Here is a 22,952-nt window from a genome sequence, read left to right on the forward strand (position 1 = left end):
TTATTTAATTTATATTTTAACACTCCCGGTCATGGCATGGCATGGCAATTATACAAAAGGATATATTTGTGACAGCATTACTATTTCACAATACATGGCATGGCATGCACGTACAATGTTGACAGGTACTACCTTCCTTCTTTTTTCAGCATACTCTGTTGGTTCTGGCACTACAGGGTAGGCAACAAAGTCAAATCTGATCAGTACCGGCTCTATGCGTTTAAATCTCAGGAAAGCTAACAACCCTAATCGTGACTTATCATCAACGTAAAAATGGAAGGCTTAGTTTTCTATCTAGTTACCATTCTTTACCGCTTAAGGCCTAAACAAGATGTTGGTAGGCATTCTTAAATGTCAACATATATCCATACGAATTAGTGAAAGAACTACCAATTGCTTCACATACTTAGTGGTTGGGTTGGTTATGTAAGGTTGTTATTAGTCTGTCCAAGAAGAAAAACATGTTTCATTCACTCCTGACTATAAATAGACATGTTCCATGCAACATCTCTCACTCCTCACAAGACCAAGAATTCAGAGAATACCGAAGATGAGAATCATAGCCACAAGAAGGATGAAAGGGGTTCCTAATTGCCTTGTAGCTTTGGCACTCATGGCTTTGGCATGCTCTGTTGCCTCTGCCTATGACCCTTCTCCTCTACAAGACTTTTGTGTTGCACTTAAAACTTCCACTGATGCTGGTATGTACACCTTCTTCATCTTCTTTTTCTTCTTATTTGTATTTTCTTTTATTTGGGTTATTACCATGTCAATGTTTAGAGGTATTACTTAAATGGGCCCTTTTAATTTCTGAATCACATGCTATATATATATCGTTATAATCTAAGTGTCCTGTGATATTAACAAAATTTCCTTTGTTCAGTGTTTGTGAATGGAAAGTTCTGTAAGGATCCAAAGCTTTCCAATGCCAATGATTTCTCCTTTCGAGGGGCTAAACATTCCTAGAAATACTGAAAATGCACTCGGGTCAAATGTCCCTCTTTTGAATGCAGACCAAATACCTGGCTTCAACACACTCGGCACATCCTTAGCTTGCATTGACTATGCACCGTACGGCCTAAATCCACCCCACACTCACCCTTGTTCCATAGGGATTCTACTAGTTGAAGAGGGGACCCAGTACATTGGCTTTTTCACATCTAACCTAGATAACCGCCTCTTTACCAAAATTCTGAACGCGGGAGACATCTTTTGTTGTGCAAATATCTATCTAAATTAATAGGCAAATAATTATACATTTTACCCGCAAGTGCACAAGGTCAACATAATAGTATATGATGCAAGTATGGGATCATTCCATGAGGATTACTAAACCTTGCTTAAAATAAATTCCTTAAGTAAAACAAAACATAGATTGATTTTGATTTAATAATAATAAAAGGTAGGGCTTTGATATCCACCACTAATTATATTTAGATAATATAACAATATGCCAAAGCTTTGATCTTGTCATGCATACTTAATGTTTGCCAACTTAAGGGTATGGGTGTCTACTCCTTATGCTATTAATTTCCCTAAGCAACGAATTAGGCATGGGTGTATACTCTAATTATTTTCTTCCTTAAAGGATTTACCATGGGTGTCTACTAAGTTGTTCTTTAAGAAAGCTTGAATCTATGGAAATCGACAAACACATGAAGCTTAGGGCATGAGTGTCTACTCTCGGTTCCTCATGTTGATTAACCCAAGAATCTTTTGTTACTTTTATTAAACACAGGACTCAGTCATCCAAATTGATTTAACTAGCTAGTCGATACCACATGCATATGTTGATCAGGTAAACACATATGGGGAATTCATGAACATAGGAATTAATCAAGTTAAATATCACAACATGATCATCACAAGGGAGCCAATATTGAATATTAACTAAACATAAATAGGGCTTCAATCTAGCCCTACTAAGTAAATTAGTTACACATGAGTTTGATGTTAAACATCTTCATAAAATAAAATAAAAATAGAAAGGAAAAGAATAAACCCGAAACTTGAACTTGAAGAGCTCTAATTCTTCTCCTTGGAAATTGTGTGTCTATTCTAGAAGTTTAAGGATCTATTTATAAGCCTTAGAAGTATTCTAGAAACCCTAAAAGTCGTAGGGTTTGAGCCCTAGTTCTCACAAAGCTACAAAACCCTAAAAATCACACTTTCCATATCAAGGCTGGTAGCTGGCTTGCTCCTCACGCACGGGTGTGCTCGATTGTAGCCCTATGCGATCGATCCTTCGTGCTGGCGCTCGATCGCAAGTGCGATCGAGGCTTTCGATGGTGTGCATGATCGCACGCCTTGCACTCATGGCCTTCGCCTGTAGTGCGCTCGATCACAACTCCACTACGATCAATCACACTACCAAAGCCTTGATTTTTTCTCAAAATGACTCTTTAAGCCCGAAACTTTCGAGATTGCTTCCTTTTCTTCAAAGGGCATACAAAAACAAAGAAAACACATAAAAGAACTAAAATGACATAAATTGATCTAAATTAAGGAATTAACAAATGTAAGTTAAGAGCTAAAACATGAATATTTTGGCACTTAACACATCCCTAAACTTACATATTGCTAGTCCTTTAGCAATATGAAACTGAAAACTAAATGGAAAAACAAAAAATAAAAAGATAAATCCATCTTTCGTGGGATGTACGATTGGATTTAGCGTATGCAACAAGCCTTTTAAACCCCTAGGAATTCCCTAGAGGACGAGTGGAGTCTCATGAGGGTTTTCTAGGAATGTTACCCACAAACATCATGCACAGTTCATGTTATCCAAAAAAATTAAAGTAATCTCAAGACCATGAATTTCATTCATTGACAAGCTTAAAAAGATAAACTCCATCTTCACAATGAATTGAAATCTCAAAGTTTAATTTCTTACTAAGGAATTACATCACAAGTTTGAAAACAGTGTAAAATGAATCTAGCACATAAAGATGAAGCTTCCAATTATTTTCAATGTGCAATGTCTCAATATCTCAAAGTTAACTAAAATCCCTATTAGAATGAATAGCTATAGCATATATTTATGTTGTTCACAATTACCTACCTAAATTAATAGGCAAATAACTAGATGTTTTACCTGCAAGTGCACGAGATCAACATAGTAGTATAGTGTGCAAATACGGGGTTATTCCCACGAGGACTTCTAAATCTTGTCTAAAATCAATTCCCAAAGTAAAATAAAACAAGTGATTGGATTTAAATTGATAATGATAAAAAAGTAGGGCTTTGATATCCACCACTAATTATATTAAGCTAATATATCAATATGCCAATGTTTTGATCAAGTTATGTCTATCTAATGTTTGTCAACCTAAGGGCATGGGTGTATACTCCTTAAGCTATAGATTTTCCTAAGCAACAAGTTACGCATGGGTGTATACTCTAACTCTTTTCTTTCCTAAAGGATTTAGCCTGGTGCATACTAAGTTGTTCTCTAGGAAAGCATATATTCTATGGAAATCGACAAATACATGAAACCTAGTGCATGGGTGTATACTCCCGGTTCCCCATGTCGATTAACCCAAGAACCTGGTGTGGATTACTTTTGTTACTTATGTTAAACTCTAGACTCAGTCATCCAAATTGATTTAACTAACTAGTCCATACCACATGCACACGTTGATCAGGCACACACATATAATGAATTCATGAAACTAGGTATTAATCAAGTTAGATATCATAACAAGATCATCACAAAGGTGCCAATATTGAATATTAACAAAATCTAACTAGGGCATCAATCTAGCCCTACTAAATAAATTAATTACACATGAAGTTGATGTTAAACATCGTCATAAAATAAAATAAAAGAAAGGAAAAGAATAAACTCGAAACTTGAACTTGAAGAGCTCCAATTCTTCTCCTTACAAAGCATACCTATTCTAGAGGCTTAAGGGTATATTTATAGGCTTTAGAGGTCCTTGACAAACTAGTAAACCTAGCAATTTTCGTAGGGTTTTAAACCTATTACAATTGGGAGTTGGAAAACCCTAATATGGAAAGAATGACAATCTGGTTGCAGCTTTGATGTGTCTCCTGCGCACGGGTGCGATCGATCGTAACCCGTGTATGCTTGATCGCAGGTCTGCAATCGAGCCTCTTCTGTTGTGTGCTTGTGGCCTACTTCATGCTGTGCCTTTTCCCACTTTTCCCATCTTTTCTCTTTGAGCCCAAATCTTTCCGATTTACTTCATTTTCTTCCAAAAGCCTACAAAAGTATGAAAAACACAAAAAGGAATTAAAATGACCTAATTAACTAAAACCAAAGGATTCAAACATGTAAGTTAAGGGCTAAAAATATGAATATTTTAGCACTTAACAATTTCTTTTTTTCTTCTCTCTTTTTTATTTTTATTTTCTTTTTCTTTTTCTTTTTTGTTTAGGTTGTACAATATTTAGTTCCCTTAAGCTTTCTAATTGACCCATGTAATGAGTGTTAAGTCAATGACTCCAAAACCAGGTAGTTTTAGGGCATTAGGTGTAAAACACCTCTAAAGACTTACTAACTTGAGTCAAAAAGGCTACGAAACCAAACTAACCATGGCATTAATCAAATCAAAATTCTTCACCTTTTTATGTGAACACTCAATGCTTTGAGGCAAAAGGTCCAGTTGTCATGTCAAAGTATCTATCTAATATGTCATCCAGTTTCACCCAAGACATAAAAACACACACATCAGACTTTCATGCCATAACCCACAAATTATGTGCTAATGTGCTTGTGTGATCAAATCAAATATGTGAATTCTCAACTGTCCTAAGCAAGTAACCAAACTTAACAAATTCTATCATTAGATCATGTGTTCAAAATTTTAAGCTCACCAATGAAATCAAATCACATTTTTTTTTTTTTTTCAGATTAACCAAAATTTTAGGGCAAACATGAAGATGCATAATTTTTTTTTTTTTTTTAACAACACAAGAAACAAAGAAAACAACATGAAACTAGGATAAAGTGTGTGTAAAGTGTTTCCATACCCCTAAACTTAAATGACACATTGTCCCCAATGTATTGAAAACAAGGAAAGAATTTACCCAGGATATGGACAAAATGGTATGGAAAGCATGGCTCATAGCATACCCCCAAACTTGAATCAAAGCACACTTCTCCCTACAAAATAAGAAAACACGAAAACAAGTAAAAGTAAACAAAACGAAACTAAAGATAAATAAAAAGATTAAGTGAAACACACTAAAACAAAATAACAAGATAAACTATGGGGTGCCTCCCATGAGCGCTAAGTTTAATGTCTTCAGCCAGATGGTGAGCCCCTCTCAGTGTTGTCCTGAAGAAGATGATCCTGATGGTGGTGGTAAATGGCTAAGAATGGACCACATCAGTTCTTCTAAGGCAGCTAGTCTTTGGTCGATCAAGACTTTATCCTCCCGAGCCTCTCGTCTTTGATCAACTAACCCTCGCCGAAGCCCTGCCACTTCTTCACTGATGGAACAATATTGTGCGACACGTAGAGTGACAGTGGCCTCCTCTTCTGTTGCTTCCCGCTTAGCTGGAGGTTCATCTTCTGCCATCGGCTCGGCTTTGAACTCTTCCGCTTTAGCTGCTGGTGCTTGAGATACCCTAGGCATGTGTGAGTAGCTTTGATTCCATTGGTGAATGCCAAACTTCGTGGTTGTGGTGACTGGCTCATCTGCTGAGGTGCCCTTGATGCCCTTTTTTTAAAGAATGTAAGTGATTAAGTAAGGAAAAGGTAACCCCCATGAGTGGGTGGACTCAGCTCCCCCGACATGCACTCTATTCCAAAACTTGTGAATTTGGTTTCAAATGATTTCAGGAATGGAACACCAGGCACCTTTATGAAAGGCGCAGAGTGTTTGTAAGAATTGGTCTTGCCTTTGAGTCTTGTGCCCCAAGAGAAAGTCATTGTGGTGCAACATAGAGTCCACAAGCCAGAGCTGTGGAGGTAGCTTGGACCGGCTGCTGGCATTATGGTGTGTGTCAGCATATTACCCTTGGCACATGTCTTCAATGATTTTCACCACATAGTATCTGGGAGGTTATGCTGTCAACTGCGCTACTTCTGGAGGGTGCTCATCATTGCACTGGAGAGCAGCGGCAATGTAAGCCTAAGTTACTTTAATATCTTGATCATGAACTGTAGAAGATAGAGCAGCCGGCCTGTTGCAATCATGAGACTAGCTTGAATAGCTTCTTTAGCCCCGGTGCTTGAATTCTACAACCACCCATCGAGTAGCTTCAAGTTTTTGAAAATCCTCTCGAATGGCAAAAGTAGTTTCAAACAGCAGCTCCCGCTCCTCAAATGTGGGTGGGTGGGGGGAGGGAAATGGCTAGGGTATTAGAGCCCTGAGAGGATGAAGCTTGAGCTTTCGGCATGGTGAGCTTGGTTCAGGAATTTTGTCAAACACTTGGTGTGCAATGGGACGAGCAAGGTTTCAAAATCACAGCACAAATTGTCCAAACCCCCTGCAAAACGATGAAAATCCAATCATAGAGGCAATTGTGGGTGGAGAAACGCCCACAAATTGCAAAAATTTTGAAAAAAAAAATGAGATTGGGAAGAAGTTGAGTTGGGGTGGAGATAGGTGAAGGGTGGAATGGTAAGGGTGTTATGAGGTGGAGGTTGGTAGCCGAAAAGGAGAACTTTGTTTTGGAGGTGCAGTGGTGGTAGTTGAAAACCAGTGGAGGTGCGGTGAGAGGGGTGGTGCTCCGGTTTAGTGAACTGAGAGTGCGGTGGTCTTGTACGGCGCAGGGAAGAAGTGATGTTGGAATGGGGGAAAGTGACCTAAAATAGGTCACGTGGCCTTTTGGCCGAGTGCGCTCGATTGCATGGAAGGTGCACTCGACCGCACTCGTGCAGTGGTGTGCGTGTGTGGGTGAGGTGCGCTCAAACACACACGAGGTGCGCTCGATCGCACTAACAGAATAGAACATAACAAAAATTGGGCACTGCGCTCGATTGCACTCAAGTTTTGCTTGATCGCAGTAACGGAATGTAAAACAATTTTTTTTTTTTTTCAATGCAAAATGAATAGCAACTTACTGAAAAAATAAAAAAATAAAAAAAATGGTGCAAAATATAAGTAAGAATAGTAAAAGTACTACAGAAACTTATGTAAAGTAAAAAAATTGAACAATGGAAAGGAAACTAAAGATAGAAAAGTGTACCGCCTTCAGTGGCCTCATTACCACTGTTCTGAGAAGATGAGCTCGAGCTCCTAGATTGCTCAAATGCTTCTTCTAGTAGCTTCAGTACTACTATTCTAGGGAGATGCACTTGGACTCCACTGATTGTGGCTCAAGTGCTCTTGGTGGTGCTGCATATTGGACAGATTGAAGTGCCAAATCTTGAGAAGCCAAATCTTGATCTCGTGGTTCATTTCATTGTATGGCTTCACTCTGTGTCCATTCACCTTGAATGGCTGATTTGTTTGTGGGCTGTGAACCTCCAAAGCGCAATGAAGGAATACTTGGGTAACAATACAAGGTCGAGACCATCTTGACTTAAGCTTACCAGGGAAGAGTTTCAATCTCGAATTATAGATCAATACCTTCTATCCTATATGAAACTCTTTCCTGATCAATTGCTTGTCATGGTATGCTTTGGTTCTTTCCTTGTAGAGCTTGGCATTGTCATATGCATCATGCCTCAATTCCTCCAGTTCATTTAGTTGGAGCTTCCTCTTGTCACCAGCTATTTTCATATCAAAGTTAAACTTCTTGATGGCCCATACACTCTGTGCTCCAACTCTACTAGTAGATGACATGCTTTCCCAAAGACCAACCAATATGGAGACATACCAATAGGCGTCTTGTAGGCAGTCCTATAGGCCCAAAGTGCATCATTCAAGCACAGAGACCAATCCTTCCTATTGGAATTCACTGTCCGTTCTAAGATGCCTTTGATCTCTTTGTTGCTTATCTCCATTTGACCACTAGTTTGGGGATGGCATGGAGTGCTAACCTTATGTGTGATGCCATACTTATTTATCAAAGAAGCAAAGGCATAGTTATTGAAGTGGCTACCTCCATCACTAATTATTGCTCTTGGCGTTCCAAACCTAGCAAAGATGTTATCCTGCAAAAACTTCACAACCACTTTGTGATCATTAGTCTTTGAGAGGACAGCCTCGAGCCATTTCGACACATAATCTACACCCACAAGAATGTATAAATAACCATATGAGTTAGGAAATGGACCCATGAAGTCAATGCCCCATACATCAAAGAGCTCTACCACTAGAATATTCTTCAATGGCATCTGATTTCTAGATGAGATGTTACTTGTCCTCTGGCATCTTTCACAAGAGCTGCAAAACAAAAAGGCATCTTTAAACACATTAGGCCAATAGAAACCAAATTGTAATACCTTAAGAGCTGTTCCCTTGGGCCCAAAGTGTCCTCCATAAGCAAACTGGTGACAATGTTGCCAAATGCTCAAATGTTCTTCTTCTGAGACACCTTCTGGTGATTTGATCAGGGCAGAATTTGAACAGATAGGGGTCATCTCAATGGTATTGTCTAGATATGGACATCAACCTCATCCTTTCTTGACTAGACATACTTGGAGGAAAAACCTTGGCAATTATATAATTCACTATATCTGCATACCATGGAAGTTAGACCTCAATTGTAAACAACTGCTCATTTGAAAAATTTTCATTCAATAGACGCTCATCTCCTTCTTCCTCATGGAGTAGTCTGGATAGGTGATTTGCCACCACATTCTCACTACCCTTCTTGTCTTTAATTTCAAGGTCAAACTCTTGCAGTAATAATACCCATCTGATCCATCTAAGCTTTTCATCTTTCTTAGCAAACAAATATCTCAAAGCAGCATGATCAGTGAATACAATAATCTTAGAACCAATTAGGTATGATCTAAACTTCTCCTAGGCAAATATGACAGCTAATAATTCTTTCTCAGTGGTAGAATAATTTAGCTGAGCATCATTCAATGTTCTAGAAGCATAATAAATGGCATGAGGTACCTTTTTGATTCTTTGACCCAAGACAGCTTCCAAGGCAAAGTCACTGGCGTCACACATAAGCTCAAATGGTAGATTCCAATTAGGTGCCATCATTATTGGTGTAGATGTGAGCAGCTTTTTCAGTGTATTAAACACAGTCATGCATTCTTCAGTCCATTCAAACTTGGCCTCCTTGCCTAGCAATGCACAGAGGGGTCTAGAGATCTTGGAGAAATCCTTGATGAACCTTCTATAGAACTTGGCATGTCTAAGAAAAATTCTCACCCCTTTCACTGTCATAGGTGGGGGAAGCTTGGAGATGATGTCAATCTTGGCCTTATCTACCTTATTGCCCTTGCTAGAAATAGAATGATCTAACACAATGCCTTGTTGAACCATGAAGTGGCATTTTTCCCAATTGAGCACTAGGTTGCATTCTTCACATCTCTTGAGGACACTTTTCCGATGATTGAGGCATTCATTGAAACTATATCCAAATACACAAAAATCATCCATAAATACCTCAATAAATTTTTTCACCATGTCTGAGCAAATGCTCATCATGCATCTTTGGAAGGTGGCTGGTGTATTGCATAATCCAAATAGCATCCTTCTGTAGGCAAATGTGCCAAAAGGACATGTGAAGGTGGTCTTCTCTTCGTCCTCAGGTGCTATAGCAATCTGGTTGTAGCCACTGTACCCATCCAAGAAGCAATGGTAGCTATGGCCAATTAACCTCTCTAACATTTGATCAATGAAGGGTAGGGAAAAATTGTTTTACCTTGTTACCTTGTTCAGTTTTCTGTAATCAATGCATATCCTTCAACCAGTGGTTATTCTTATAGGTATCAACTCATCATCTTCATTCTTCATCACAGTGATCCCACTCTTTTTTGGAACTACTTAGACTGGACTAACTTATTTACTATCTGAGATGGGGTAGATAATGCCCACATCTAACAGTTTTAATATCTTTGCCTTGACTACCTCCTTCATGTGTGGGTTGAGACTTCTTTGTGCATCCTTGGTTGGCTTTGCTTCGTCTTCAAGGAATATCTGATGCATGCACTTAGCTAGACTTATCCCCTTGATGTCATCAATGGTCCATCCCAAAGTAGTTTTATGCTCTCTAAGAACTCTTAACAACTTTTCTTCTTCCCCACAACTCAGATTTGTAGCAATTATGACCGGTAGTGTCTTGTTTTCCCTTAAGTAGGCATATATCAGATGTTCTGACAATTGCTTCAATTCCAATCTTAGAGCTTGGACAAATGAAGGGACAAAAGTAGTATTAGTAGGCTCAAGGATCTCAAAGCGAGGAGGGTACTTACTTGAATGCTTTGGAGAGGCCTCAAGAAGGTGCACGGTTTCAATGATGTCTTCAGTAACATCTTTAGATTTTGGCTCAATGTCCTTCATTGTGAAACTATTGGTGAGGGTGGCCTCCAACGGTTCAATGTGATGGACCTCAAACACTTTCCCAACAACACTATGAATTATACAGACATTAAAACCTTTCAGATCATCTTGAGGTAATTTTAATGCATCAAATACTCTAAATTCTACCTTCTCACCATTTACCTTCATACTTACAGTACCCTTTTTCACACAAATTTTTTGTATTAGCAATTCTCATAAAGGGTCTTCCTAAAATGATGGGTAATGGCAATAGCATAAGAGATTCTTCCATATCCAATACAATAAAATCAGTAGGTAAAATGAATTCTCCTACCTTTACCAAGACATCCTCAAGTATGCCTCTTAGTCTTTTCATACTTCTATCTGCTAATTGCAAGGTGATAGAGGTTGGTTGAAGCTCCCCCAAACCTAGTGTCTCGGATATAGTGTATGGCAACAAATTGACCCTTGCTCTAAGATCCAATAATGAATGCTCAAAAAGATGGTCTCCAATCCTGCAAGGAATGGTAAAACTACTTGGATCTTTTAGCTTTGGTGGTAGTTTTCGTAACAACACTACACTTACCTCCTCTATTAAGGCCACTGTCTCATGCTCCTGAAACTTCCTTTATTAGTGCAACAATCCTTTAAAAATTTAGCATATGAGGAAATTTGTTTAATTGCATCTAATAAAAGAATGTTAATCTCTACTTTCCTCAAGGTCTCAAAAATATCAAGAAGTTGTTTTTCTTTCTTTGGCTTTACTAACCTTTGAGGGAAGGGTGGTGCATTCACCTTCTCCATTTTACTCACCTTGGACGTTGAGGCTTCATTTGGAGCTGCTTGAGCTGTCTCTTTAGTTCCTATGACCTTGCCATTTTTTAGAATTGTGACTGCTTTCAGTTGCTGGTGACCCCCTGGATTGGATATTGTTTGGGATAGAAATTCACCCTACTTCCTTTCACTCAGTTCCTTGGCCATTTGCCCCATTTGTACTTCCAATCTTTGGATAGCTTGCTCGGTCCTTTGAATGGACTGATCATGCTTGGCATTGGTTTATTGTTGTACAATCACAAACTGTTGTACAATACTCTCTAGGTCATTCTTCTTTTGCTCCTAAACTGGTTGGACTGCTTGTTGAGGACCCCTCTGTGGCCCTTGAGGGTTTAGAGCATTCCGATTGTTACTCCATGAGAAATTGGGGTGGTTGTGCCACCCTAGATTGTAGGTATTGGAGTATGGATTGTTCTTGCAAGGGTAATTGTTTTGTCTCACATAATTCACCTCTTCTCGATCTGCAAATGGAGACAAAGGACAAGTCTCAGTGGTATGATCAAATTGAGAACATATGGCACATACCTGGATTTGTGTGTCTTGTTGAACTGGTGAGATGTTCTGACCAGTCATGGCTTTGACAATCTTATCCAATTTTCTTTCCACAGTAGCCATCTGATTTGGAGATCCACTATTTAGGTTTACTTCATATGCCTTTACTTTTTACTCTTCGCCTTCCTTTGGAGCAGAATTGTTGGGAGTGCTCACTTAGTGTTTCGAAGAGATCCATGGCTTCCTCACTGCTCCTTTCCATAAGTGCACCTCCACAAGCTGAATCAACCATACCTTTGTTAGTGTTATCTAACCCTTCATAAAAAATTTGTACCTGATCATCATGAGGGATGTTGTGATGTTGGCACTTTAGAAGCAATGCATTGAAGTGGTCCCATGCCTCAAAGAAAAGATCTCCATCTTTCTGTTGGAACATTTGAAGTTCCCTTTTAAGTTGCCTTGTCTTTTGAGCTAGGAAAAACTTCTTTAGGAACTTAGTTGCTAATTCTTTGTAAGTGTGGATGGAATTTGCAGGCAAAGAATTATACTACAGTTTAGCATTATCTTTCAAAGAAAAAGGAAAGAGGACTAACTTGAGTCTCTCCGGAGTTAGGCCTTGTATGTGCTGAAGCTTGCATAGGTCAAAGAATTCCTTTAGATGCAAGTTAGGATCCTCAATAGCTATGCCCTTGAAGCGAGTCAATGCATTGAGTATCTGAGGGGATATATAATAATTGCCATCCACCTCCAGTTGATATGCTATGCACGATGGCTGGTTAAGGTTTGTTGGGATGAAAGCCTGTTTCATCGATCTTCGCACCGGTGGTGGATTCGCCTTTAGTGGTCTTGGCACTATTGGTGGGTTCTTTTGCAAATCTTCCATTGTTTCCTCAACTTTTTCCACTTCTTCTTTGTCCCTAGGCCTCTGTCGAATTGTCCGCTCAATTTTGGGATCGAGTAGAAGGATGGTTGAATCTTAAGATCGACGACCTTACATAAGTTGAATTTCCTCTGTAGTTAAAGCAGCTTCAATGCTGCTTGTTCGGATGCTCCCTGGAACTGCGCTCAATCAAACTCAGCCTCCGCTCGATCGTAGTAACAAAATGCTGGTGCTGTAAAACTGAAACAAAACAGAGAATAGAAAACTTAAGAAAAAGGGAAAATATTTTTGATTTTTGATAAAAACAAAATTAAAAATTAAAATAACAAAACTAAAGGAAAATAATTCTAAACAAAATTTGTCGCAATCCCCGGCAACAGCGCCAAAAACTTGTTGTGCAAATATCCACCTAAATTAATAGGCAAATAATTGTACGTTTTACCCACAAGTGCACAAGGTCAACATAGTAGTATATGATGCAAGTACGGGATCATTCCCATAAGGATTGCTAAACTTTGCTTAAAATAAATTCCTTAAGTAAAACAAAACAAAGATTGATTTTGATTTGATAATAATAAAAGGTAGGGCTTTGATATCCACCACTAATTATATTTAGATAATATAACAATATGCCAATGTTTTGATCATGTCATGCATACTTAATGTTTGTCAACTTAAAGGTATGGGTGTCTACTTTAATCTTTTCTTTCTTAAAGGATTTAGCATGGATGTCTACTAAGTTGTTCTTTAAGAAATCATGAATCTATGAAAATCGACAAACACATGAGGCCTAGGGCATAGGTGTCTACTCCCGGTTCCCCATGTTGATTAACCCAAGAATCCGATGTGGATTTCTTTTGTTACTTTTATTAAACCCAGGACTCGGTCATCCAAATTGATTTAACTAACCAGTACATACCACATGCATATGTTGATCCGGCAAACACATATGAAAAATTCATTAAAGTAAGAATTAATCAAGTTAAATATCACAACATGATCATCACAAAGGCGCCAATGTTGAATATTAACTAAACATAACTAGGGTTTCAATCTAGCCCTACTAAGTAAATTAGTTACACATGAGTTTGATGTTAAACATCTTCATAAAATAAAATAAAAATAGAAAGGAAAAGAATAAACCCAAAACTTGAACTTGAAGAGCTCCAATTCTTCTCCTTGGAAATTGTGTGTCTATTCTAGAGGTTTAAGGGTCTATTTATAAGCTTTAGGAGTATTCTAGAAACCCTAAAAATCGTAGGGTTTGAGCCCTAGTTCGCACAAAGCTACAAAACCCTAAAAGTCACACTTTTCATATCAAGGCTAGCGGCTGGCTTGCTCCTTACGCACAGGTGTGCTCGATCATAGCCCATATGCCATCGATCGCAGGTCTGCAATCGATCCTTCGTGCTGGCGCTCAATCGCAGGTGCGATCGAGGCTGCCTTTGGTGCACATGAGTGCATGCCTTGCGCTCGTGGTCTTCACCTGTAGTGCGCTCGATCGCAGTACCAGAGCCTTCATTTTTTCTTAAAATGACTCTTTAAGCCCGAAACTTTCGAAATTGCTTTTCTTTTTCTTCCAAGGGCCTACAAAAACAAAGTAAACACATAAAAGAACTAAAATGACATAAATTGATCAAAATTAAGGAATTAACAAATGTAAGTTAATGGGTAAAATATGAATATTTTGGCACTTAACATCTTTGTATTTCCAATTGGTCTCATTCACTTCCAGTTTAATGTAGGAAAGACCAATGCTATTGCTTTTTTGGGTTTTGGTAGAATCATGGGCTCGTCGTCATAGCAAATGCTGTCTTTGGATCCAATCCTCCCATCAATCTTGACATTCTCACCATGGCCTTTCAAGTGGAGAAGAATGTGATTGAAGAGCTTGAGAAACAGTTCAAATAAAGAACTACCTAATAGCCACATGTTTTCCTTGCTGTAATGTCCTAGCAATATATAGTTTTATATGAAATAAAGTGTGGCATGTTTTCCTAGTTGTAATGTCCTAACAATATATAGTTATAATGAAATAAAATTGTTGCTTATGCACTCTCCTTTTTTTTCGATGTAGCATGCATGGTAACCAAGGTATAGTGAGTGCACGATTAAACTTAATAAAATTTTGAATTCACAAAGCATTTGGGATGGCACTTCTGATTTCTCTTAACAAATGCCCAAGGGCATCATCTTTTCTAAAAAAGGAGAGAGAGCATATTGAAAAGGTTGTCGTCTAATATTTGTACATATTATTTATTGAGTAATGTTATAAACTACATTTTTATCCAAAATTATCCAATAATGTTGACTTCATGATAGTCTCAACCAATACTTCAATCTATTATTGTTTTTGAAAAAAAATAATAAATTGTGGTCTTAATGGACTGGCAGGGATGGATAATGAAGGTAACTGAAGAAAAAGGAGAAAAAGAGAAAACATGTTTGTACATGTGGGAGAGAGAGGTAAAGTAAAGATTGTTAATTCATTTGGTCAATTTCTGAATTAGAACTTTGACTCTATAGTTTTTTCATCTTTCTTCTCGATCTCCCTTTGCCTTATATATTGCACTTGTTGGGTTTTCGAGAGAGTTAGAATATTAATTTAAATAATTAAAGTTATATATTTTTTTTTATAAACTTAAGCTTTTGGAGCAAATAATAATTTTATGGTTGATTAGACATGGGACCTATTATTTACATCATATCACTATAAAAAATCAATTTTTTGCTGACATAAATTTTCTGACATGTCGGGTGGTCTGACACATCAGAAAATCCTCCTGACGGGGCATTTTTGACGTGTTTCAGGCATTAAAATTATAGGTGTTAGAAACGGAAAATTTCTAACGTGTTAGATTTAACACGTCAGAATTTTCTGACATGTCAAATGTAATATGTCAGAATTTTCTAATGTGTCAAAATTGATACGTCAGAAAAAATTTTCTGACGTGTCAATTATTTTTTTTCAATTAAAAAATTTTCTGACGTGTCAAATTTTGACACGTTAGTAAATTTTTTAATTGAAAAAAATAATTGACACGTCAGTAATTTAAAAATTATTAAAAAATAATAATTTTTCTTTTTTAAAATTTTTTCTGGATTTTTTTTTTCAACTAAAAAATTTATTAATTTAAATTATTTTTCAATTAAAATAATATATATATATATATATTTTAATTCTGGAATACAACCATTTCACTCTCTCTCTCTCTCCCTAATCTCTTCTTTCCTCCATTTTCACTCTCTTTCACTCTCTCTCTCTCTTTGTTCCTCCATTTTAAAAAACTTAAACCCAAAAAATAAAAATAAAAATCAAAAAATAAACCTTATGCTTCTTCAATCTTCTTCTCTTCAAATCAAAAATAAAAAATTCCTCAAATCAAATCAAAATAAACCAAATCAGATCTTCTTCAAATCAAAAATCTCTCTTCTTCGATCTTCTTCTCCTCTCTCTTTTTTTTTTTTTTTTTTTTTTTCTTCTACTTCTCTTCTTCGATCTTCTCTTCCCCTTTTGTTTTTCTTCTTCTTGATATGCTTTTCTTCTAGCTCTGCTACCGTGCAAAGAAATTGAGAGAGAAGAGGGAGATTCAGAGAGATTGAGAGAGAAGCGTGCAGAGAGAAGAGGGAGATTGAGAGAGGGAAAGAAGATCTGGAATTAAATAAGAAAAGTAGATCTGGGGAAAGAATAATGGCCCGTTTGGGAGTGCGATTTCAATAAGTGCGATTTTAAAAATTGCGTTTTTAAAATCGCTACTTTTTAAAATAACACAGGCGTTTGGTAAAACATACTTAAAAGAACTTTTTTTATCAATTGAGTGTTTGGATAAAATTAGCATATAATTGCAGTTTTATAACCAAATTACCAATAAGGATGAACAAGATAGAGAGGATGAAGAAAAAAAAAAAAGAGAAAAGAAGAGTTTTAATATATTTTAGGTGGGTATTCTTGGTATTTGTTTCATTCCCGTTCTAAAAAAGGTAACTATTGCGCCAAATATCTTTTTAATAAAAATTGTGATTTTGTTTTAAATTTGCACTTTTTCAAATAAGCACTACAAATGGTCCGATTGATTGACAAGAAAAGAAGAAGAAGAAGACGAGGAAGAAAGAATTCATGAAGAAGAAAACCTAGTAGATGCAACGACAATTTCATTTCATCTTTCTTTGTTTTATCTGCAAATAAATAGTGTTTTTTCATGCAAAAAAAAAAAAAAAATAGACATAGAGCAGAAAACAAATTTTAATTTTTTTAATTTCTATACTAAGCGAATAGAGAATAATAAATCAAAGAAATCCGGATCGAAAGGCCAAGAGCAGCAATAGAGTTATTTAATAAAGATCTGGAAAGATTTTGAGTCTCATTTTCATTTAAAATCATTCCTAATAAAAAACAAAAGTTAGATGAAATATATATAATATAAAATAAACAAAAGGTTTGAACCATGCACTTTAAAATGTTATATATCCTTTTGGTTTTGCTATATATATAAGCTATCCCAATTAAAGCATGCACGCTTTCTTGTTATGCATGGCTAACGGTCAGAAATTGTCTTGTATTTTTGAATGTTGAAATGGGGTTATAAAGGGGAAGTAAAGTGTTTGTTTTGTAGAAAATTATCATTGAATGTTGAGATCATATTATATATTATTTATAAATATAATATAAATAAACCATATATATATATATATATATATATATAAACATTATATTTACTGACGTGTCTAACTTTGACACGTCAGTAAATATTAAATTATTAAGTTATTTAAATAAAAAGTTTTAAAATTAAATTGAATTAAAATTTACTGATGTGTCAAATATTAACATGTCAGTGTTATACTCAACACGTCAATAAATGTTGACTTGCCACTTTTGGCACGTTAAAAAAAAATTTGTTGACATGCCAATTTTGGCATGTCAACATTTACTAATGTGGCAAAAAATGGATACTGTTTGCCACGTCAAAAGATTGCTCTTTTTTTTAGTGTATATAGCAATATTCATTCCAAAAATTAGATTAAAAAAATGGTAAATAGAAACATAAATACCAAATTAAAATTACACTAGCATGCTTTTCAAAAGTTTTGGTCATATACAATCCACCTATTATGATATTGCGCAGGAAAAGCGAAGAAAAATGAACAACACAACTTCATGGAGCTTCTGGAAGGAAATAAAGATTATGTAGAGATATTGGACCTTATAATACTAGCAACCTTTTGAATCCTTTTTTATTATTTATTTATTTCAATGTTTGTTAATTATTTTTTTAGAAAAGATGAAGGTGAAGGGCATGTATCAAGAAAAGATAAAAGTGAAATCTCAAACACTTTGCGAATTCAATATATATATATATTTTTTTTTAATCAAGGTGATCATGGCTTCACCTATGGCAGTACCGTGGCTCTGTCCCACTTTACGTGTCGGTTGCGAACAAAGTGTAGAGGTCCAGCCAGGATCCATCAGACTAATCCCTTCTCTAATATATATTCCGCACCACTCAGAGCATTGAACATTGAATCGCTGGTTTTGTCCAGGTGATTGGACCCAAGGGGCAGGTAGCACCTAGGGAGTTTCGAACTCGAGACCTCAATGAGTAATATTCCTAGAAGCCGCAAGCCTCCAACACTAGGCCCTTGCCTTGGGGTTAAGATTAAAATTTTATTAAGTTTAATCATGCACTCGCTCTACCACTAACAAAAACTGGCCATTAATGTCGTTTTTTAAAGAACGCTATTCATTAATGGAAAAAATGACACCAATCAATTAGCCTTAGTTTCCATGTATGCTATATGTCGAAAAAATAAAATAATAGGAGAGTACATGAGCAACCATTTTATTCCATTATTATTATATATTGCTTTCTCCTTACAAGAAGCGAAACTTGGAAAAGTACTTTATTCAAACAGTTAGGGCTAACGGTTCATGGCGGCCATTACATATAGTTCTCTAATTATTATGCTGCAAACTTTTTCTGAAGATCGTCAACCACATTCTTCTCTAATTGGAAGGCCTTGATGAGAACATCCGGATTGATAGGAGGATTGGCTCCAAAAACATTCTTTGCTATGACGATGAGCCCAGGATTCTGGCTACTGAGACCGGAGAAAGATACAGCATTCGTTTTTCCAACATTAAACTGAAAGTGAATGAGACCAATTGGGAAGACAAAGACGTCTCCCGGGTATAGAGTTTTGGTGATGAGGCGGTTATCCGGGTTAGATGTCACAAAGCCAACATAAAGAGTACCCTCTACGACTACTAGAATCTCGGTGGCACGAGGGTGAGTGTGAGGTGGATTTAGGCCGTATGGTGCAAAGTCTATGCGGGCTAGGGATACACCTAGTGTGTTGAGGCCAGGTATTTTGGACACGTCCAAAAGAGTGACATTTGACCCGAGTTGACTTGTGGTGCTTCTAGGAGTGTTTAACCCTGGAAAGAAGAAATCGTTGGCAGTGACAAGCTTTGGGTCCTTGCAGAACTTTCCATTCACAAATACTGCAGAAAAAAGTTAAAAAAATAAAATAAAAAGTTAGGTAATATCACAAGACACTTACATATTTAAGTAATCCCTACTAGCATAATCACAATTGATATACGTAGATCCAAACAATCAAGAAGAAGAAGGTGTAGATACCAGCATCAGCTGTAGTGTTAAGTGCAACACAAAAGTCTTGCAGAGGAGCAGGGTCATAGGCAGAGACAATGGAGCATGCCAAAGCCATGAGTGCCAATGCTACAAGGTAATTAGGAAACCCTTTCATCCTTCTTGTGGCTACGATTCTCAGATTCTGTATCGTTTGAATTCTTGGTTTTGTGAGGAGTGAGAGATATTGCTGCATGGGAACATATCTATTTATAGCCGGGAGTGAATGAACCGGTCCATGTTTTTCCCTAGATGGAGCCTCTAAGACATGTTTTTCACTAGATAGAGCCTGTAAGACATGTTTTTTTTTCTTTTTTTTTCAACAATCACGCGCGTAAGAGTTGGTAAATCTTCAACGGAAGGTTACGATTTTTTATTCAGCGGTTGAACCGGCCAGTACTTAACCACTTAAATTTGCAGAGATTAGAAATATTGCAGCTAAATTGGACCACTTCAATTAATTATGGAACAGCGGAAAAGATGTTCTAATGTTGCTTTTATATATATAGAGATTGTATATTAGAAATTAATTGAAATGCCTATGTATAGTTGACCGTTTAAAATATATATTAAGCTGCGAAATAAGGTAGGAGGAGAGCAGCCAGCAGGGCCATGACTATTACGAGCACTTAATTATGTTTTGAGTTGTGAAATTATTATAATGATTTGATGCATTCTACGCAAATTTAGATGTTCAAACTGCGTGAACAGCCCCAAGTCAAATGATGTTATCTTATCTCATTATGATTACCTTGTTTTGCTACGCTAGAAAAAGCTTTCCCAGATACTACCATTCTCTAAGGCATTCGGTATATTCTTGTCTTGTCTATCTACTCTTCTACTATTTTTTTTTTTTTTTTTTTTTTTTTTTTTTTTTTTTTTTTTTTTTTTTTTTTTTTTTTTTTAAGGTTTGAAAGGCTTTTTTAAGTTGTTCGAGAAATACATTCATGCATCCATGCGCAATTTAATGATTCTGGTGTATTTCGTTTACAACAGAATATCTAACTCCAATTAAAGATTTCAGACATGAAGTCTGCTCTCTTTAGTTAGATGCAGCTTAATTTCCTTTCAAGGAATTAGAAAACAAAAGCATATTGGAATAGAACATTTAAATATCGAGCTATCATCTATATGTACTGTTAAAATAGCTAAAGATTACAAGAGAATATAGGGATAAACTAAATATTGTATTTCTGTGTGTTTCGAACCTTATACAATGAGGCCTATTTATAGTTGAATAAGGCCAGACAAAATAGGAAATACAATCATGGAATTAATGTACAATATTACAGAATAATATCAATACATATATAGGGAAAATATATCAAATCAGCAATTATGGTGATTATCAGCAATTATGATGATTATCAGAATATATTCTAACATCCCCCTTCAAACTCAAGGTGGTAATGTAGATGCCAACTTGTGTTTGGAAACAAGATCACGGAATCATCCAGGTGGATGTGCTTTGGTGAACACATCGGCCAATTGATCAACGGAAGCAATAAGACAAAGATGGAGAGTCCCCTGCAAAAGATGATGGCGCACAGAATGACAGTCGATCTTAATGTGTTTTGTACGTTCATGAAATACATCATTATGCGCAATTTGAATCGCACTTCGATTGTCACAAAAGATAAGAGAACTGGAGGTCTGAGAAACACCCATATTATGTAGGAGCCAACGGAGCCAGAGGAGCTCAGAAGTGATGTTAGCAAGAGCACGATACTCAGCTTCAGTGCTAGAGCGAGCAACGACAAATTGTTTTTTGCTACGCCAAGAGATGAGAGAATCACCAACTAAGAAACAATAACCCATGGTGGAACGACGATCAGTGGGATCACCTGCCCAATCAGCATCTGAATATACATGTAAGTCTAATGATGAGTTAGAAGAGAAATGTAAACCATGAAACAAGGTGCCCTTCACATAGCGAAGGATGCGAAGAACAGCCGCATAATGAACTGAGTGTGGTGCTGTCATAAATTGACAAACAAGATGGACTGCATAGTCAAGATCCGGTCCTGTCACAGTAAGATAGATGAGACTTCCAACTAACTGTCGATAAAGAGTGGCATTAGAAAGTAGCTCACCATCAGTGGCACGAAGTTTGACATTTGTCTCTAGAGGGCTATCAACAATTTTGCAATTAGTAAGGCCAGCTCGTGAGAGGAGATCTGAAGCATACTTGGCTTGAGAGAGATAGTAACCATTTGGATTAGAAGACACTTCCAATCCAAGAAAGTAGCTGAGAAAACCCAAATCCTTCATCTGAAATTGTTGACTCAAAAACTGTTAAAGGTTACGAATACCAACAATATCATCTCCAGTAATAATCACATCAACATATAGCAAGAGGAGAATGAGACCAGCATCAAATCACCAGATAAAAAGAGCAGAGTCATAGAGGCTAGAAACAAACCCAATTTGCGCAATAGTGGAACTGAATTTGGCAAACCAAGCCCGTGGAGCCTGTTTCAAACCATATAATGCCTGGCGAAGTCGACAAACCTTGTGTGGTGGATGATCTTACCTAGGAGGAGGCTGCATATAAACTTCTTCACTAAGATCACCATTGAGAAATGCATTTTTCACATCAATTTGAAAAGATCCCAACGACGCACAAAAGCCACAGCAAGGAGTGACCGAACAGAAGTAAGGCGAGCCACCGGCGTAAAAGTCTCCTCATAATCAATACCATACTCCTAATTGAACCCCTTTGCCACAAGATGTGCCTTGTATCGCTCAATAGAACCATCAGATTTTGTCTTAATCTTGTATACCTACTTGCACCTGGGGGTGTAAACGAGCCGAGCTTGGGCGAGCTTCCCTTGTTCAAGCTTGGCTCGTTTAAATTTTACTCGAGCTCGAGCTCGAGTTGAGCTCAAGGGCGAGCCAAAAAAAATCAAGCTCGAGCTAATAATAAGTCGAGCCGAGCCAGCTCGCGAGCTGGCTCTTATATTTAATATTTTTGTTTTAAATTTTTTTTTTAACTTCAAGTACTCTTAAACGACTTAAGAAGTTAGTTTGCATATGAGTATTTGCTTAGCCTAGCTAGTCGAGTATGGAGCCTGAGTCAATACAGCAAGGCATTTGGTTTCAAAGAGAGAGGATATGCATCATTTGATAGATAAGCAAACTTAGAGATTGATGTTTTCTTAACAATGTGGGACAAGTTAACAGGTTGCATTCAAACTGCATTGGGACAATGCCCCCTATAAAAAAATATTTTTTTAACGTCTCTCTCTCAATCCCCCTCACCAGTCACAATGGATCTTCCACCTGAACTCTCATTTCCCACTCTCTCACTCTCACTCACCAGACATGTAGTGATAGTGCTTGGGTCTGTTTGATTCATCAATAGTTTATGCCTTTCGCAATCTCCTTCAATAGTTTCTGCTTGATTCTTCTTCCTTTCATTTGGATATGCTCTAATTGAATCGAGGTCTTTTTAATGATTGCTCTCTCTCTCTCTTTCATCGCAAAGGGTCTAGAATTTTTCATTCTCTAACGCTTAAATATAAATGCAATTTTAAGGTTTTAATAATTATGAGATTTATAATTAATTATCTGTTACTTAGTTTATATATATATATATATACACACACACACTCGAGCTTATACGAGCTGTTCACGAGCTTAGCCGAGTCGAGCCGAGCTTGCTTCGTTTAATATTCGAGCTAGGATTTGTGTTCATGAAGTGTTTCATTTAATATTCGAGTCGAGCACGAGCCGAG

General features: G+C 37.0%; 2 protein-coding genes, 1 non-coding gene and 1 pseudogene across 3 annotated transcripts in view; 2 read left to right on the plus strand and 2 right to left on the minus strand.

Annotated features, from left to right (window-relative positions):
• Positions 1-574: 574 nt before the first annotated feature.
• On the plus strand, positions 575-14,479 carry LOC132169205 (germin-like protein subfamily 1 member 13; annotated as a pseudogene).
• Positions 12,039-12,144, plus strand: LOC132168309 (small nucleolar RNA R71). Its single transcript, XR_009438826.1, has one exon. It is a non-coding gene; the product is annotated as a small nucleolar RNA R71 (small nucleolar RNA).
• Positions 14,480-18,525: 4,046 nt separating the features above from the next.
• On the minus strand, positions 18,526-19,333 carry LOC132161813 (germin-like protein subfamily 1 member 13). Its single transcript, XM_059572012.1, has 2 exons — positions 19,207-19,333; positions 18,526-19,067 (listed from the first exon to the last, which is right to left on the minus strand). Exons 1-2 carry the CDS (start codon positions 19,331-19,333, stop codon positions 18,526-18,528), a joined length of 669 nt encoding a protein of 222 aa, XP_059427995.1.
• Positions 19,334-20,664: 1,331 nt separating this feature from the next.
• The window catches only part of LOC132169213 (protoporphyrinogen oxidase 1, chloroplastic-like), a 6,081-nt gene continuing 3,793 nt past the window's right edge, over positions 20,665-22,952 (minus strand). Inside the window, exons 8-9 of the mRNA XM_059580286.1 lie at positions 21,131-21,407; positions 20,665-20,986 (exon numbers count right to left, since the gene is read on the minus strand). Coding sequence (XP_059436269.1) covers positions 20,665-20,986; positions 21,131-21,407 — 599 coding nt within the window. The remainder of the gene's footprint in view (positions 20,987-21,130; positions 21,408-22,952) is intronic.

This window comes from Corylus avellana, chromosome ca1 (assembly GCF_901000735.1).
Source record: "Corylus avellana chromosome ca1, CavTom2PMs-1.0".
In the NCBI taxonomy this organism is placed as follows: domain Eukaryota; kingdom Viridiplantae; phylum Streptophyta; class Magnoliopsida; order Fagales; family Betulaceae; genus Corylus; species Corylus avellana.

Coding starts and splice junctions, on each gene's coding strand:
- LOC132161813 (XM_059572012.1), bottom strand. CDS start 19,333: ATGAAAGGGTTTCCTAATTACCTTGTAGCATTGGCACTCATGGCTTTG. Junction 19,068..19,206: donor TAACACTACAGCTGATGCTG/GTATCTACACCT, acceptor TTTTTTCTGCAG/TATTTGTGAATGGAAAGTTC.